The sequence below is a fragment of the Labeo rohita genome, unplaced genomic scaffold (assembly GCF_022985175.1).
Source record: "Labeo rohita strain BAU-BD-2019 unplaced genomic scaffold, IGBB_LRoh.1.0 scaffold_182, whole genome shotgun sequence".
NCBI lineage: Eukaryota > Metazoa > Chordata > Actinopteri > Cypriniformes > Cyprinidae > Labeo > Labeo rohita.
In genome coordinates, this window is record NW_026128022.1 from 40,864 (window position 1) to 60,394 (window position 19,531).

A 19,531-nucleotide genomic window follows, 5' to 3' on the forward strand; every position below is an offset into this window, starting at 1 on the left:
ATGAATTTAACTCTAAATTAAAACTTGGCCAATACCAGTGACTTGCAAACTAAAGACTATATACACTATTAAAAAAAACAGTGGCTTAATAATTGACATTTGAGGTATGACTTACGCATTTTTGATACATTCATCAAAAGAATTGGTTTAATCATTTTCACATTTTTGTAACTTCAATGTCAACTCTCTTGTTTTACAGATGAGTCCATCTAAACACCAGAAAAGGTTTGTAACTGCTCAGATTGTTAATGATGGAAGCTCTACACTTTATTATATATAAGTACTGCACAGCATTACTCACACAATTAATGTCTATTACAAACTAGATCATTCTGTGAACAACTTCAAAATTAAGTTTAGAGATAGTAGTTTTCAATCTAAAATAAAAAACATATTAAATAGCACAAGGCCATGAATGGGGGTGGGGTCTTTTTATTGAAAAGCAATAGCAATGGAAATGAACTACTAATTTAAAGGAATTAAATAAATAAAGTATTTAAAAGTAATTAGGATAAGAAAAAGAAAGAGAAACAGTTTTTTTTTTTTTGTAAAGTAACCAATTTAAACTTTTTTTTTTTTTTTTTTTTTAAATATGCACACATTAAATTTTATTTATATTTTGAAACCGTAGAACGAAAAAATTCTTCTCATCTCGTCACATTACACGAATCATGTAAATGCCAGACTACATTTTCAATTACAAAAAGTCAAGTAGTTGGTCATTTAACATTTCTATCATAACACAGTTGTTAAATATTCTGCAATTTACATCTTACCTTGCACTCTCTAACATCTCTAATGCTGGATTTGCTGTGAACAATAAAGCCCCGCCCTCTTTGATTTGATTGGCCATCTCAATAATTTTGGCACTGATGAGCACATTTAGACTGCTAAGGGGGACCAGTTTAAAAATGTAACTTTTAAAACTTTGTCAAATATCAAATACTGGGTGGGACAATTTGGCCATTTCTATGGTGGATTTCAACCCTGAAACAGAAGTGATGTTAAATTCAGCATTGGTCTGTCTGTCTGTTTGTTTTGTGGCCAATGCAGTGGTGAGGTGAGAATCGGACACTCTCTACACACAAATGAGGAGGAGTTTGTAATCAAAAGGAGAGAAACTGTTTTTCAAAGCCTGCAGGAACTCGAGATACATTGCAGTCAGGTCAAACATCTTATACTTTACACAGTATATTTGTCTACTGTTCTTTCTTGAAATGACCATTAAATGGTGTTGTAGCTCATGTTTGCACAATCAAACTGTGTGTGTTTCAGAATGAGGTGCCTCACATTGCATTACTGGGTTCTGGAGGAGGACAAAGAGCCATGGTGGGTTTGCTGGGATCCCTGGTTGAGCTTGATAAAGCAGGTCTTCTGGACTGCATCCTTTATCTGAGCGGAGTCTCTGGATCCACCTGGTACGAACCCTGAGAAACAACAAACACAGAGAGATTGAATTGGGTTGAATGTCAAAAATGACAGCAGTATGTTCTCTCTGAAGGTGCATGGCCTCCTTATACCAAGAACCAGACTGGTCCACCAAACTAGACACCGTGAAAGACAAAATCATCAAGAGACTCAGCGGTCCTGAAGTTAGCTGGGGAGACGCATATGCCAAACTGAAGAAATATCACAAGAAAGACAACTTCAGCTTGACTGACGTCTGGGCAGTGATGGTTATCACAGAATATGTGAAAGAGGTAACTGTTCATAACACAACATTCAGTCTTAAACAAGTACTGTATTTTTTAAATAGACTGTTGATCCTAATTACATACTACAAATCTACCTGTTATAGTATACCCACAAAGTTTCAGACCACATTGAAAATCTGAGATTTGTAAGCTGCACATCTTAATTTAACAACATTTTGGGAAAGAAGTAATTTGTGATAACTATAAATAGAGTGTTTTCACAAAGCGTCATCAATGAGCCATTTTGGCACACTGAATGTAAACAGATGCCACTGAGCTGAACAGAACTTGCATATTTAGCTGATTATTGCTGCTGAAAATGGTCAATTATTGTCATGTTTTGGGCTGTACTAATTGATTGGACTTGGAAAAACATTTGGAGTATTATAGACTGACAAAAGTTATAACAAAAAGGCATTTGTGGTTGGCCAAACTGAACCAGGATTTCAAGGGCAAGAATCTTGACAACATTCATGTTTGTGCTTATCATTTCCAGTCAGGTAGGTGAAATCTTAGGCTAATATCTTAATTAACACTGCTTGTATATTGTTACCACCTGTTAACTTTAATTTATCAAAATATTGCGCCCTTTCCTGCTTACTACACTATTAAAAATAATAGGTGATAAATAAAGGTGCTTCACAGTGCTATAAAAGAACCTTTTGTTTAAATAGTTCCATAAAGAACCTTTAAATTCTGAAGAACCCTTCTGTTTCCCAAAAGATTCTTTGTGGCAAAAGAAGGTTCTTCAGATTATAAAAAAGTAAGAAAGAGATGGTTCTTTGAACCTTTGACTGAATGGTTCTTTGTGGAAACAAAAATGGTTCCTCAATGGCATCGCTGTGAAAAACCTTTTAAAGCATCTTTATTTTTAAGAGTGTAAATCCTCCTCTATATGATTTAGCCAGTGTTGGGGAGTAACTAGTTACATGTAATGGAATTACGTAATTTAATTACAAAATAAATGTAATTGTAATTAGTTACAGTTACTGAGAAAAAATGTGTAATTAAATTACAGTTACCTTGGGGTTACATCTGATTTTTTTCCACACACACAGACACATACAGATTTAATTGACTTCTTTCATAAATTGCATTGACTGCTCTAAAATGAGATACCAATGTTTCAGGAGTTTAGGACACAGAATAGGACACATGATTATTCAATAACTGTTTTATTTCCTATTTGGGTTTATGCATATACTTTATTTTAGGAGAAACTGTTTTTTTTTTTTTTCCCCCAAGGCATTGTTAGATGCCAGTGTTTTCTGTCATAACTATGCAAACACTTGATTTCAAAACCAGTATCATAGCTATTAAACTATTTCTTGTCATGATTTAAAATCTGTATTTAACCTCAGAATGATCTCAAAGTAAACAAGAGGTGTTAAGTCTGAATTTGTGGTGGCTGTGCTTTAAATTAAATTATTACACGGCTCGGTTAACTCTGCCTGTTCTAATGCTTCAGTTGAAAATATTAGAAATTTTAAAAAGTAATCAAAAAGTAATCAAATGTAATAAGTTACATTACTTTAATAAAGTGAGTGAAAAGTTACACTACTTATTACATTTTAAATAGAGTAACTGGTAATCTGTAACCTATTACATTTTCAAAGTAACCTTCCCAACACTGGATTTAGCATCTTTTTGTTCCGTGGTTTAGACATAGCATAAATTAGCAGAACAATGTATTCAGTGGTACATTAACTGTGCAGTCCATACTGTTGTTTGTGACGTAAGTGCAAACCCTCTATTGTGAATTTACCGCTAATTACACGTCTACCTGCCACAAAAGCACATAATTAGACACAAAATATTGATTTGCGTTTGATTATTTTATTAGCTCATTAAACAACTTAAAATAAGACCAACATTTTAAGGGATAATGAACAGTTATACCACGGATTTCACCAATAAACAATTATGCGAATATTAATTATTAATTTGAGTTGAAACTGCTTTCAAATCTTTCCTGTTTACTAAATTATGACCATAGCGTTTAGCTGCAGGTCGGAGAAATGGGCGTATCAGAGTGTGGGGGCATGTCTAAAGGGCTTCACAATTGGTTGCAAGAGCTGCCTACTCTACATGAAATCTTAAACCCTATTGGTTTACAGATTAACAAATGTATTTTGGAAATAACATTTTGTAATCATCATATGATGATCATCATCCCTAATTCCATTCTTTTACTGCAGGGTTAAAGTGATCACAAATCTATCTTAGAATTTTTTTCAGAACTTGTTCTGTGTATGATTTGGTGACGTTCGCCAAAGCGCTATTTTTACTTATTTTAGCATCGTTTGGGATGATCATGAATAATCAAAAACCAATTACATTTAGTCTATTATCTGAAGGATACAAATGTATTTTAAAATAACACTGTGAGTTTGCATTCTTTAGTATGTTACAATTGTACTGACTTCACATGATTGCAAAAACATGTCACAGAAGTGGTAATTCCTGTCTGGTTTCTTTTATGATTTGTACTATTTTCTGCAATTTTATTGCAAGTGCATGTAAACTAATAATGTCAATGTTTTATTTGAGAAAAAGAAAATGATGTAAAAAAAAACTGGGAGCACTGATTATAATATATTAACAATGGAATTATTAAAAATTAGATTGCTGGTTCTATGAGATAATAATCTTCTGTTAATTGGATTGGCATTAAGTAATTTAGCAAACACACATTGTTATTCTGTAAAACGTATTCAGTTGTCAAGCAGGCCCATCAGCAAGACAAATAATAGGCTATTTTTTTTTTGTCAGCAATTACACTATGAAATAGATTAGCCTACATATTATACAAATTGTTCCCACACTTTGCATTACAGAAAAAAAGTTTAATCAGTGCATGTTGGCAATAGTTTTCAAAAACTGTTTCACTGTCATTGTACTGTTTTACTCATAAAATGCCACATTTGTACACACGTTTTTTTCTCTACAGATTGATGAACAAAAACTCACAGATCAGTGGGACCAGCTCAGTAAAGACCCGTTTCCCATCTACGCAGCGATTGACAAGCAATGCAAACAGAAGGAGGATGGAGGTCTGTGTTGGATTATGTCTGAATAAAAGTTAGTTAGTATGAGCTTATCAGCTGTTATATGGCCATGTTTTCTGTCTGCAGACCCCTGGTTTGAGATCAGTCCACATGAAGCAGGTTATTCCCTCACTGGAGCATTTGTGGAAACATCCAGCTTCTGCAGTCAGTTTGACAATGGCTCAAAGAAAAAAGAGCAGCCTGAAATGGACATGCTGTACCTGCAAGGTAACAAACTCTGTCACAGGAGACAAAAACTATAAACAGGTTTCCTGTTAGAAATATAAGTAATTTAAAGTAATTTAACAGCATAATGAATTCCTGTTTTTCAACAAAGTTTCTCATTACAGTGATTTAAAAGAACAATTTAAGGGCTCAAATGACAATTTCATGCCTTAAACTGTTATATTTAACATTTTGAATGCATTATGTTTTTGTTTCATTTATTGTATACCCTTAAACATAAATGTATTTTCTGCAGCTCTGTGTGGCAGTGCTTTAGCTGATGAAGACGAGATCTTTACATTCTTCTGGGAAAAAATAAAAGGTGCAGATGCATTTCAAGATTCAGTTCTGCTTAAATTTGAAAGTCATTTCATTATCATGTGAACTCTGATTTCATTTTCTCACAGAGTTCTTTCCACATTTAATTCCTATTAAAAAAAAGAAGACACTTGAAAGAATGAGTGAAGGTAAAGCATTTCTTTATTTCTGCTGTTATTTATAGTTACGTTCTATCTTTTGAGTCTATTAACATTACTAACAATAACTAAGATTAAGAAGTACTGTAACATATTGCTCATGCACCTTATTGTGAAGTGTTATCAAATAGATCATGAGAATGTCATCAAATTCATTTTAGTTTCAAGTGGGATTTGAACAATCTTGTGTATATGTTTATTTATGAGAAACTCCTGATATCTGAACTTGATGAACTTGGGGGTTGAAAGCACTTATATTCAAGACATTTTGGTGTGTTTTAATGTTTATTCATTGTGTTTTCTTCAAAAGACCCAAAAGACCCACCTGAAGAAATGTATTACCAGGTGCTCATGGATCTTGTGGACATGAATCTCTCTGTTTTAAATGGCAAAGATCCTTCTGATCTTGATCAATCCATCAGAAAATCACTGAATGGTAAGAATGTGTTAGAATTCAAATAGAGGTGACTAGTTTTTTTTTTTTGAGTCCAGTTATCATAGCGTGAATATTTCTCAGGGTTCGGTTTTTGAATAGACACAATCAAAAAGTTATTTAACATTAATAAACAAATGTCCAGAAAAAAAATAAAAGCATGGTGGTCAGATCACAAGAACAGTTTTTTTTCTTTTACAGAACTCAGTGGAGGCAAACATCAGCTGATTTTTCCAACTGAAAAACTGAATCTCGCTGATAAAGAGGCTGCAAAATTGTATATGAAGCAATACACAGAGGACGTATGTAAAAATTTGCAGTTGGTTCCATTTGGGGCCTTTTGGTAAGTTGAATTGTCTGTACAATGTATAAGATTTGAACAGCATTGTTCTTTTTTGATTTTATTATGCATAAACTGAGAAGTGCTAAGCTTCCACTTAGCAACAAAAAGGTTTTAACAAACTGATGCCACCAAAGAACTTTTGATTTAAAATCATAAAATCATAATTATTTAAAGGGACAGTTCACTCATTATTTACATACACTCATGTGGCTCCAAACCCATAAGATTTTTGTTCATCTTCTAAGCACAAATGAAAGCTGAGAGATTTCTGTCCTTCCGTTAAAAGTCTGTTCACCCAAAACCATGATTGAAATGAAAATGTAAAAAAAAAAAAAAAAAAAAAAAACACGTCCATACTTTAAAGCATAAAGCTTAAGAAATAATGAAATACTGATCAACAGAAAAACAATATACAGAATATAAAACAATATAATTTACTAAACTGCTGTGTATTTATATTTCAGACCTTTTCTTGAGCATTTGTACATGCATGGCTAAGTGGATCTGGGGCAGGAATTATAACTTCCTCCACAAAATGAGAGGTGAGAACAAACCTGATAACACCTAACAATTCAGTGTGAATAATATAAGCAGAGACTCATATGCTGTGATCCCTCAGATGAAGCAGTGCCTGCCGCTCTTCTGGAAAGTAACATGAGAGACTATGAAGATGCTGGACTGTTGCTGAACTCACCCTACTTTTCAGTGCTGAGAGAAGAAAGACACATTGACCTCATCATTTCCCTGGATTTCAGTGACGGCGATCCTTTCATGGTAATACACGCATTCATAAGACGACATACTCTAATAAAAATTAAAAAAATAGATCCATAGAAATCATCATTTACTCCCTTTCATGTCATTCCATACTGTTTCTCTCTTTGTTTAGTAGAAAACAACAGGAGATTTTTTTTTTTTTCCAACTAATATTGCTGCTTTTTCCTTGTGACCACCAGAGGTCACACTAACCTTAAAACACTGACAGATAATTATAAATGCGGTGTAGAAAACCATTTAAACATAAGTGCATATGCATTTATTTAAACCATATTTATCTATAATACCTGGCATCCACTAGCATTCCCATTTATCTCAACCTGACCATTTCAGTCAATAACAACTCTAATTTCAAATAAAATCTCAATTAAATAATGCTGTGTTGCTTTTCCACTGCAGACGGTGAGAGAAACTGCTGAGATGTGCAAGAAACTAAACATCCCTTTCCCTGAAGTCAACATTCCCCGTGAAGACCTGAAAAAACCAAAGGACTTCTATGTGTTCAAAGGCCAAAACGCTCCAACCGTGATTCACATCCCTCTGTTTAATGTGGTCAACTGTGGAGGCAAGTTAAGATTGTCTAGTTGAATAAAACTGAAATGTATGTATAATATATTTTAAGTGTTCTACTGTTTCTTCAGATGATGTTGAGACCTGGAGGAACAAATATGCCACTTTTCAACGTGCTTACAGCGCTGAGATGATCACTGATCTTATGGAGATTGCTGGAAAAAACATCTTAAACAACAGAGAAAAACTGCTGGAGCAGATTCGAGCGGTCGTTGGGTGAAAAGGACACAACTGATGACTCTGAATATCTGAAAAATCTGAATATCAGTGGCATGCAGCGTTCTGAAAAGAGGACACAAAGTCCTTACTGTTTATTTGAATGTAAAATTATGTTCTAGTTACACTTAATGTTGACACATTCACAGTCTTTTGTTCTTTAGTCGACTTATTTTTGGACTATCAGTTACAGAGATGTACCTTTATTTCACCAAACTGATTAAAAAAAAAAAGGTAATATCTAAGTTTTGAGTTTTTTTTTTTTTTTTTAATTAGTCTTCCCTTTAACAATTTTTTGTTCATTTAGACAGATGTGCAGATGCAGAATGTGCTGGGTTTAAAGTATAATAGGCCAATCAAAGCACAACAGCAATTGTCATTAAGCAATAAATAATCATTAATAATCAAATAAACTGTAACAGATGTGATTTGTTGATTAAACTAATGTATTGCTTTGCCTCTGTTCCAATGAACTGTTTTATAGGTTTTGTCCTTGTCACTGACTTCAAATAGCACAAATGTTCAATATTAATCAAAGTGATAGTTGTAATTCTTTTTTTTTTTTTCAAACTAAAACTTTGTAATCTGAAGGAGCCAGGGAACAATTTGAATTTGAATCTCAAAAGTACAACATGACAACATGTGCTATAGATATATGATGCAGTGATGATAATCAGATATAATGCATGTATAGATGATTTAGCTGTGTTATTGATTGATTACACACTACTTCACATGTTATGTGTGATGTTGTGATATAAACGCACCTCGCAGGCTGGGATTGTCATCTTTGGATCTGATGTTGGTGGTATTTTCACTCATTTTCCACTTAGTGTGGACAACACGAGTCTGTCTGAACGCAGCTGCAGCCCTCAAACTCCATAATGTGTTTCTCACGTGTTTCTGCAGCGAACTGGACAAAAACTTTAAATATACAAAGACGACAAAACATTAGGTATTAAATATGCAAAATGGCTGAACACTCCCGCTTTTTAAATAAAAGAGCCAATGGTTAATTAGTAAAGTCATCGCGTCACTTCAGCGTTCTGAGTGGCGCGCTTAGGACTGCACATGCGCATTGGATGGTCTAGCCTGAAAAATATTTTTTTCTTTTTTTTTTTTTTTTAACGCTGTATGAGCATTAGAAAACTGAATTTATGAGACAGTTGTTGTCAGATTTCATTGGTGATTTCAAATATGAATTGAATCGTAAGGTGAACAGCTTTGGAATATTTGATTTTCCCCATTCAATGAGATGCAAGCCAAGTGAACGGACTTGCCATTTGTTTCCACTCATATCAACACACACTACAAATAATAAAAGCTTTTTCATGTTAAGGCAATAACGCCAAGCAGTGTTGCCAACTAATTTTCACATAAAGTTGCTAAAGGAAGGTCGATTTGATGCTAAAAGTTGCTAAATTATGTTGTGACATCACGACGCAAAGTTGTCACAACATCAAATCTCAACAACAACAACAAAAAGTAAAATAATATGCGTAATATAATGTCAACATATAAATAACTGTATTTTTAAATACACTGAATTATTGAACACATTTTTGAATGATTTGAACTAATAATACTACAAGTTCTCAATAATTCTGCTTTAAGCAGTGTATTAGTAGTTAGTTAGTTTGCTACACTCTAAGAAAAATCTGTAAAATAGGGCAAAATCTACTATGTTAATATGAAATATATATATATATATATATTAAATTATGCATGGTGGTTATATGGTTCCAATGGATAATGAATAATGTCCTGGAAAATTACCAGTATATTTTCCATTTTTCTTACAGTGTATTAACTGATCAACAATCGCAGGTACAAGAATACTAACAAAGTGCATCATAAATGAACAATTATTATTATTATTATTAAATTGAACAATTGCACAGAGCAGCGAAGTCACGTGATGTGTGTACTGCTAGGCATCTTTAGTTTCCTCTTTTTGTGTAATTTGGATGGAAAATATGTGCCTTTTTATTGTTTAAGTAGCTTATCAAAAGTTGCTAAAAGTTGCCAAATAAATTTTAAAAATTGCTAAATTTATTGCTAGGTGCTGTTGGAGAAAAAAGGTGCTAGGGTAGTCTGAAAAGTTGCTAAATTTAGCAACAAAATTGCTAGGTTGGCAACACTGACGCCAAGGCGAAAAGATGACGTTACACCTGATGACCACAAGAGGACTCCACAGTCAAAAACACCATAGAATGGAGATTCTCTAGAAACACGTGCATCTCCTCACATCATGTTTGTAATTGTTTCACAATAATGAGCATTTGTGTTGTTGCAATCAAATGACCAGGACAAAACCTTATTTTTAGAGAATAGTTTATTAATTCATTGGAACAGAAGCAATCATAGTTGTAATCACGTCTGTGGTATGGTTGATTTTATTATTAACGATCATCTATTTATTGGTTAAAAACACTCATAAAGTGAATTCCTGCCAAAACACTCACGAGGCAACTCAAGTGACCCCTTCACCGGTGAGTTTTACCAGAAGAAACTCCAAGGATCACTCTGCGTGACAGCCAGGGTTGCCAGGTTCTGTTAAAAATCAGGTAGAATACAAGTTTTTGGCGGGGTTCCCCTGATAAAATTGGCATTCCAGGGGCTAAATAATACCTTATTGGGGTCACTTCAACCCGTGGCAACAGTGTTAAAGTAGCCCAATTCCGCAGGAAAACTAGGACTTGGCAACACTGGTGAAAGCTCTCATACACTACTGCATCTCTCTTCTTTTCTTTAATCATCCAATAAGAATCCTCCTTCCAGTATGGGAGGCGGGACCATAACTTTTACAGCCAATCGGATAGGAAAGGCTTTTCTCAATTGTGTTTGCATACAGACTTTATAAATGGGTTCACACTCTTAAACAGGTATAGAAAGATTTATAAAAAATATTCAGTAGGCTAACCCAAATTTACCCTGGGCTACAATAATAATAATTAATAATAATATTTTGGACATACTATATTTGAAATGGGTCATTTTAGTAATTTCACAAGAGTCAAAAAAATTTAATTTCCCTGGAATTTTTTTAAAGCCACTGAAGTGTAATTCAAACAATTAATAAGTTAAACTTAAATAAAAAAAAAATAAATAAACCCTTCATTTGTAAATCATTGTCGCACATTCTCAAAAATTCCCCATTTAAATAGAATTCTGACAATTTAAAAACTTCCACCAGATCTTATTATCGACAACGATAATAAGCCGGTTACTTAAAGTACTTATAAATGTATAAAAATGTAGCCTCTTTTAGGGTTTTACATAAAAAAGTAATTATAAATGCTGAATATATTTTACTGACATGTGAAATCCTAGCAAACTATTTCATTGCTTTAACAACAGTTGCTCAGTAATCAATAACATCAGCATCCTGAGCCAACTATCAGATTTATATTGAGCATTTGCACTGAAATCAAATGACCAGGAAAAAAAGTAGTTATAATCGCATCTGAGTTATGGTCGATTTGATTCTCAATGATTATTTATTCATAAGTCAAGCATAAAGGAGCAGACTGGAACCTGCAGAAACACATTTAACATGTTAAACATGAAGTCACATGAGAGGAGGCAGTGCCTGCAATGCGTTAAAAGTTAAGTAGACCCGCTGCCTTATGTTGCATCACAATCAGACTTGAAATCAGCTTGGTGAATAAAATATGCATGGAATATAACATTTTTGTTAGTAATTAAATCTTGAAGTTATTTTGGTATAAACATTGATAAGAAACACTTGATGAGAGATACTTTATTTTAATCAACAGAACATTAGTTACATAGTTGTTGTCATTGTTGCTTCCTTGATAGTGCAAGCAACGTTCATTTATTTAACCTGAAAAGTGTCATCATTAACTCTCTGGTATTGTACATTTAACAGTCACACTTGTGTTGTTCGAGATCAAAACAGACCAGAGACCATAAATGTATAATAATAATTTTTTTTTAAATTAATGTACTATTATTGTACATTATCTACATAATAATGTATACGATTCATGTATTAGTAATGCACATAATCTAATTTGAACATCAAAATTGAACAAAAATCAACAGAAATGCTTGATCAGATTCAGAACTCAATTCATCTGGTTGTCTGTTTTTAACCTCTTATAGTTTAATCTTTTGGCTCGACTTATTTTTAAACAGTCTCAAACTCACTCTGTCGGAGTGTGTGTCTGTTTCACACTCTTGATGTTTTAGTTTCCTGTTTATTTATTTATTTAGCATCATGGTTGATCGGTATAGATCATACACACCAAAAATTGCTCAGTATTTTCAATTTCCGTTTCAATTCCTATGGGGGTCATTTTTGAATGCGAACAAAACAAGTGCAACATTTTTTTTTTAAATAACCATATAGCTTTTTCAATTTTTTTGTGTGTATGTGTGTTTTCACATTTGCTGCAAAAGTCACCAAGTTTTGTACTTTTACATTCAGACTGTCATCAGTTGTGTCCTTTTTACCCAACAACTGCCTGAATCTGTTTCTTCAGCTTCTCTGTGTTGTTTGAGATGTTTTTTCCAGCAACCTCCATAAGATCAGTGATCATAGCGCTGTAAGGATCTTGAAAGGTGCGATAATTGTTCCTCCAGGTCTCAAGTTTATCTGAAGAAACAGTAACACACTTACATCAGAACACAGTTGATATTTCAGTTTTATTCAATAAACAATCCAAACTTGCCTCCACAGTTGACCACATTAAACAGAGGGATGTGAATCACGGTTGGAGTTTTATCTTTGCCTTTAAACACATAGAAGTCCTTTGGTTTCTTCACATCTTCACTGGGAATGCTGACTTCAGGGAAAGGGATGTTTAGTTTCTTGCACATCTCAGCAGCTTCTCTCACCGTCTGCAGTGGAAAATCATCACAACATTAATTTATTGAAAGGACAGAGATTTCAGTTGAAATTAAAAGTTGTTATTCACTGAAATGGTCAGGTTGAGATGAATGGGAATATGTGGACATCTGAAGGTATTATAGATTATTAAAGTTTATTATAGATTAAAAAATTATTATAGATTAATAAATGGATTAAAATGAAAATATGCACTTGTGTTTAAATGACTTTCATTTATTCATCTGTTTAAATTATAGCATTTTTAATTAGCTGTCAATGTTTGTTTTTTAGGTTAGTGTGATTATTTAAGAAAAATCTCCTGTTGTTTTTTGAACCTTGTCTCATAGGTTTGTAATGACATGATGGGGAGTAAATGATGATTTCCAGAGGATCTATTCCTTTAAATCAGAGACTGCGGAGAATCACATCCAGACATCAGTAAGTTATTCTTTTCAGCGTGTAGCTTGATACCCTGGTTAAAACCTTTGAAGGTAAGTTATATCATTTAGTAACATTTAATAACCATGATTTGTTTCAGAATTTGATATTTTCATTAAAATAACCATAGTTACTGGTATGGCAATAAAATCTATCTAACATTTAAAAGCTTTAACTTATTTAACCACATTTGTGTTTTTGTTTGTTGTTGTTTTTTTTTTTTTCAAATTTTATCAGATTTCACAAGACTTCAGGAAGCTACATCCAGAGGCAGACTTTTTGAAGACTGGGTTACAATTGCAGACCAAATAGTTGCCTATGCCCAGCAAGATGGAAAGGTGCATTAAGAGCTGGGTGACTTGACTTCGGATAAGGTATTTCTTATTATATGTCAATCTATAGAAACAAAATTCTACTGTATTTGACACATCAACTGGTAAATACAATGGTACAGTAACACTTAACTAGTTGCTTATTAGTTTGTGTACTGGCTGTTAATTAGTACTTGAGCATATTCTACATCCCTGAATCCCACCCCATACCTAAACTTAACCTGCAGTAGTTGAATGGGGGTGGGGATCCATTTGCATTAATACCGTTATAATTTTTATTATAATTTCATTATTTAAAGGACTGAAGAAATTTTCATATGAAAGTGTTTCAATGTGTTGTTTTGATTATGAGATAAGTTTAACAGTGGAAGCCATTCATTGACATACAAACCTGTAAGTTTTGTTTTACTTCTGTGTTTACCTCTGTGTTTATGCTCATAAAATACACTTAAAATGTTAGTTATGTTGCAAGACTAAGTGTCGTATAATTAACAGGTGGGGACCGGCATGGTGGATTTGTGTCTTGGGGATGAGACAACAACATCCCAGACCTTCGCCTTTGTTACGGGCTGTGCCACCGAAGCAGACTCGTTGCCTGGGAATTTCTCCAGCTTGCAGTATATTATATTGATGGACATAAGTCTTCATGTGTGAAAACTGTTTTTTTCTGGCCACTTGTAACATGTTTTAAATTGTCATATGTATTGTCTGGTGGACACTTTGTTTGGCTTAGTTTTAATAGCACAATGTTTGGTATGGTTCTCATGTGGTAATAATTTTTGAGAGTTCTGCTGCTGCAATGTTGACAGAGAATCGAAATCTACAGTACAGTGCCTAGTTTACACAGTTTTGTGTTTTAAAGTAACTGATCTACTAAAATTGTTGTTTTATGTGTCTGTAATGGTTGGATAAAATGTGTGACAGCTGCACCCATTTGAAAATTGTTTTAAAAAGAAATAAAACTCATTAAATTGATGTTTACAGTTGCATTTTTTGTGTTTTTCTAACTGTATTACAGAAAAGCAATAATAATTTTACAGTCTTCTGTGATTATTTATTATTATTGGTAAAAATAAAGGTAGCAAGGCAATAAGACAACAAATAACCCAATGTTTAGGTTATGTTTAACCCAGCAACACAGTTAACCTGACCCACTGGTTGGGTCAAATGAACAACCCAGCATTCTGGGTCAAATGGTTAAACCCAGCACTTGGGTCAAAATAACCCAACGCGTGCTCTGTCCCATAATTACCCAGCGGCTGGGTTAAGGTTGGGTTTTTAACCCAGCACTTTAGATACAAGGAAGTGAAAATATTGGATGTCAGCAGAATGCATTCTACTGACAACCAATATTTTTACTTCCTTGTATCTACTACATATATTTGATTTCTCTCTTAATAAAATACCCTTTGAGTGAACTGCACTTCTGTGTGTGTCATTCATTAACTGGTCCAGGATCCTGACTCTGTGCTCCATCACTCAACCAAACTGAATCTCGGCAGTTGATTAGATATTATATTCTAACAGTTGGGGGCTCGTCTGCAAAGGGGGGGAATCTCGAATCTTCCTACGAACCGGGAACACTGTCCCAAGATCGAGTGGGAAAGACTGGCAAGAGCCTATGATAAAAGAGGTAAGTGTTTTGGGAAGTTTCTTGAAGGAAATACGGCGCTTGCCCCTTGTAGGTTCCTAATTGGTTAATCACTAGTTGTTAGTGGAACTTTTGTTCCATTGTTGTTACGCTTCGGCTGGCAACAGTAATTTTCATTAATTATTAACGTGGTTCGGTAATCATGAGTAGCTAGTGGAATTTTTTCCATTGTTGTACACTTCGGCTGGCAACAGTATGGATGGAGTATACAGTACTGATCATGGCAACGTAAAATTATTTTGTGGGAATAATAATAAAAAAAAAAAAGGAAATAAATAATAATAATAGTCACATGTTTGTGATTTTTTTTTTCAGTTGTTACTGCATGTTGAAATATTGTGACATAAAAGAAGGTGCTTTAGGGGCGACCTGAATGCGGTTCGGCGAGAGCCCAAAAGAAATAGAGAAGCACCCAAACAAAAGAAGGTGATTTAGCGGCAATCAGGGCGTAAAGTCTTGTGTGAGCCGAAATATAGGACCATCACCCACAGTCACAATACGATGCATGTACTACAATTGAGGTTGAGCAATAGAGTGCAGAAAATTTAAACTACTTGGGGTGAGCGGGGCACAAACTAACACGGGATTACTTGTAACACGCCTGGTTTAAATATCTCCACACACACTGGCGTAACCAAATTTATGGTGTTTACTAGTTGCCATAGCAGCACTATACAGAGAAAAAAGTGCCCCAAAATTCAAAAGCCTTTTGAAGATATCGCTGAATATTAATATTACCATAGTAAAAGTAATTTTCTGGCTTAAGTAAATTTTTAATCTAAGTTTTTAGTATTTATTTAAAATGAGACATTATTTTAATTTCCAATCTAGATGTAATTTTAAAAGGGATAGGTATGGACCTTTTATACCAGGGGTGGTCAACTTCAGTCCTGGACAGCCACAGTCCTAAGGTCGATAATATTAGCCCCTTTAAGAAATGATCTTTTTGACTGGCTACGGAACAACCCACTGTTGTCCAGTGACTTGCCTAATTAATTAAATAATCTCCTAAATGCACTTTAAACTGAAGATTAGTATCTTGCAAAACAGCTTGTAAAATAATATGTACTGTCATCATGGCAAAGACAAAAGAAATTACTTCAGACTTGAGAAAAAGAATTGATAATGCTCACAGAGGAGGAGAAGAATATACACACTATCAAAGTGTTTCAAGTGTCAAGAACTGCCATGAGAAGAATTGTTAGGAAGCCTGAAGAGACTCACAGGGTGGAGACCAAGACTGGCCGAGGCAGGAAGCAGCGAAAGATTCAAAAGACATTTCTAAAGCATTTGGGAATAATTAGAAAAATAATTAAATGCTTCATAGGTGACTAATAGTTTGATCTTCAAATGTTATATACATTTATACAATTTATGTAAATATGTTAAAATGTATGTTTACAATTTATTTTTTAGTGATTTAATATCTGTGCCATGAATATTGATCTTAGAATATTTATTTATTTATTTATTTATTTATTTTGGCACTTTTATTTTTACATATTTCATTTTTTTATTATACCTTTATTTAACTTATTTTTATTATTATAAAAATGAATACTGATCCTAGAATATTTATTTATTTATTTATTTTGGCACTTTTATTTTTACATATTTCATTTTTTTTATTATACCTTTATTTAACTTATTTTTATTATTATTATTTGTTTGGATAGGTTACAACGCATAATTTCAAATGTATTTTACAACAACATTTTACAAAACCACGACAAAATATGAAACCAAGGGAAATCAGTAATTTAAAATGTATTTAAAATTTAAGTGTAATTAGAAGTCTAACATTTATCATAGACATTTTGTGAATTCACAGTGAATTCAGGGTAGCTTGTGTTCAGTGACACAAATCTGTGTGATTGTGGAAACAAGAAGGATTTTTTTTTTTTTTTTTGGTATTTCCTCACTGAACTTTGATCTTAATTAAAATGCTTGGACTGCATTACTAAAACATACTGTTTAACAAGAATCACTTTTGTGTTTAAAGTACCACATCAACTCTTTAATTCAAAACTACATATAATGATTGACAAAAATCAAAAAGCTGAGTTAATATACAGTCCACGAGTCTTATGTGAGAGTTCCAAGGAGACTGATTTAATTGCTAATTTGCATTTCATCTTTTGCAATCAGGCTAAAGCTCCTCACAACTCCAGTAATGGTAACAAATGCTGAAATCAAAAGAATGTAAGAGTATATAAGAGTATCAAAGGTTGGATGTTACAAAAATTTTAATGTTACTTTTACTTAACAACAAGACATTTGCTAAAATCTATTAGTTTAACTCCAACATAAACTCTCTGATATTAAAGTTGTTGTATACAATATAAACATATATGTTATTATTAAACAGAATCATTATTGTATAATTAAAAATTATACCTAAATATACAATTATTATTCAATCAATAATAAATAATAAATATACAAACTTTATTATTGTAAATATTGTCACAGAACTATGGAATAAATATTTTTTCCTGTCCAGCATTTGACAATGTTTTCACATGAAACTTTTTCGCTTCACCCTCTTCTCCAGTTACAAAGAAATTTCATGAAAGAGCTTTTGTTTTTCTATTGTTTGAAGTCCATGTTCATCATCTCCACCTCCTTGATGAGATCCAGAGTCCTATAAAAGAGCATCTTCTGCCTGATCTGAGAGAAAACAGCTGTTGTGGTTATTGGTGAATCTTTTGATTTTACAAGGTTAATAAGAACAGTGAGTATGTTTTAAAGCTTTTACATCATTCAGTTAGAAGTCCTAATGTCTTTATATTTCTAAGTGAAAACAAAAGCATAAATGATGTTGGTTTGATTGCTTCTATTGTCCTCATTTGTTAATCGCTTTGGATAAAAGCGTCTGCTAAATGACAAAATGTAATGTAAATGTAAATGAATGCAACATTTTTTAATAATGAGCTTTAATTCTAATTAACACTTTGACAATACTAATGACAATACTAGTGGTGAACCACCACTATTTGCAACTTACATTTAATAAAAATAAAAAAGGTAGGACTGTGTAACTTGAATGTTGACTGTTGTGTTACAGATGAGTGCATCCAAACTTCAAGAAAGGTCAGACTTACAAATGTCAATCTGTAATTGTAATGCTGATGCTGTATTACAAAAAAAAAAAAAAAAAAAAAAAAATCATATAACTCAAAAACATTACATTATATATTGACATTATCACTTTTAATTTGCTACTAAACTGTTATAGATGCCATTTTTATACAACTCTTGATTTTCAGAAAAGCTTAAATCTGTAAATTATTACAGTCAGTTACAATTGTATACAAGTACTCTACTGCATAAACACAATTGATATCTATTAAAAACTGGATCATTTTGTGATCGGTTCATAATTAACATCAGTTGTATTCAGTTAAAGGTGAAGTTCACTTCCAGAACAAAAATTGACAGATAATGTACTCACCCCTTTGTCATCCAAGATGTTCATGTCTTTCTTTCTTCAGTCAATAAGAAATTATGTTTCTTGGGAAAAACATTCCTAAATTTTTCTCCATAGAATGGACTCCAATGGTGCTCCTAAAAGTTTGAACTTCCAAAATATAGTTTAAATGCGGCTTCAAATGGCTCTAAACAATCCCAGCCGAGGAAGAAGAGTCATATCTAGGAAAACGATCAGTCATTTTCTAAACAAATTGAGAATTTATATACTTTTTACCCTCAAATGATCATCTTGTCTGAGTCTGCGTGAACTTCCGGTTTTCCGGTTCAAAATGGTCAATACAGTTAGGGTATGTCGGAAAAACTCCCATCTCATTTTCTTTCCCAACTTCAAAATCATCCTACATTACTGCAAAAGTACAGAGCCAGTGTTAACAAAGTGAATGCCCTTTACAAAAAAAAGGCAAAACAGCAATGTAGGATGATTTAGATGTTGAAAAAGAAAAAGAAAAAGAGACTGTATTGACCTGGATTACACAGAATACGCATGCGCATCATAAAGACCAGACGAGTGTTTGAGGTTAAAAAGTAAATAAACGGTCAACTTGTTTCAAAAAATGACGATCATTTTGCTAAATAAGACACTTCTTACTCAGCTGGGATCATTTAGAGCCCTTTGAAGCTGTCCATATAATGGACTTCAATGGTGCCCCAAAGTTTGAACTTCCAAAATGCAGTTTCAATGCAGCTTCAAATGGCTCTAAACAATCCCAGCCGAGGAAGAAGGGTCTTATCTAGTAAAATGATCGGCCATTTTCGAAACAAACTGGCAATTTATATACTTTTTTTTAACCTCAAACGCTTGTCTTGTCTAAGTCTGCGTAAACTCTGTCAATACAGTTAGGGTATGTTGAAAAACTCCCATCTCGTTTTTTTTCCCCAACTTCAAAATCGTTCTACATCGCTGCAGAAGTACCTACCTAGTGTTTACTAAGTGAACATGCAAAGAAGATCAAACACCTTTCACAAAAAATGTAAGATGTAG

The 19,531-nt window shown here is 33.3% G+C and overlaps 1 protein-coding gene across 3 annotated transcripts in view; it reads left to right on the plus strand.

Moving 5' to 3' along the window:
• LOC127158970 (cytosolic phospholipase A2 gamma) overlaps nt 1–19,531 on the plus strand; it is a 74,897-nt gene that overhangs the window by 1,558 nt on the left and 53,808 nt on the right. The window contains exons 2-3 of one of the 3 annotated variants that reach the window (XM_051101912.1): nt 1,370–1,418; nt 1,502–1,700. In XM_051101912.1, the coding sequence (XP_050957869.1) occupies nt 1,370–1,418; nt 1,502–1,700 (248 nt within the window). Of the gene's footprint in view, nt 1–1,277; nt 1,419–1,501; nt 1,701–19,531 lie in introns of those variants that run through there. The other 2 variants (XM_051101914.1, XM_051101913.1) reach the window with 2 other exon arrangements.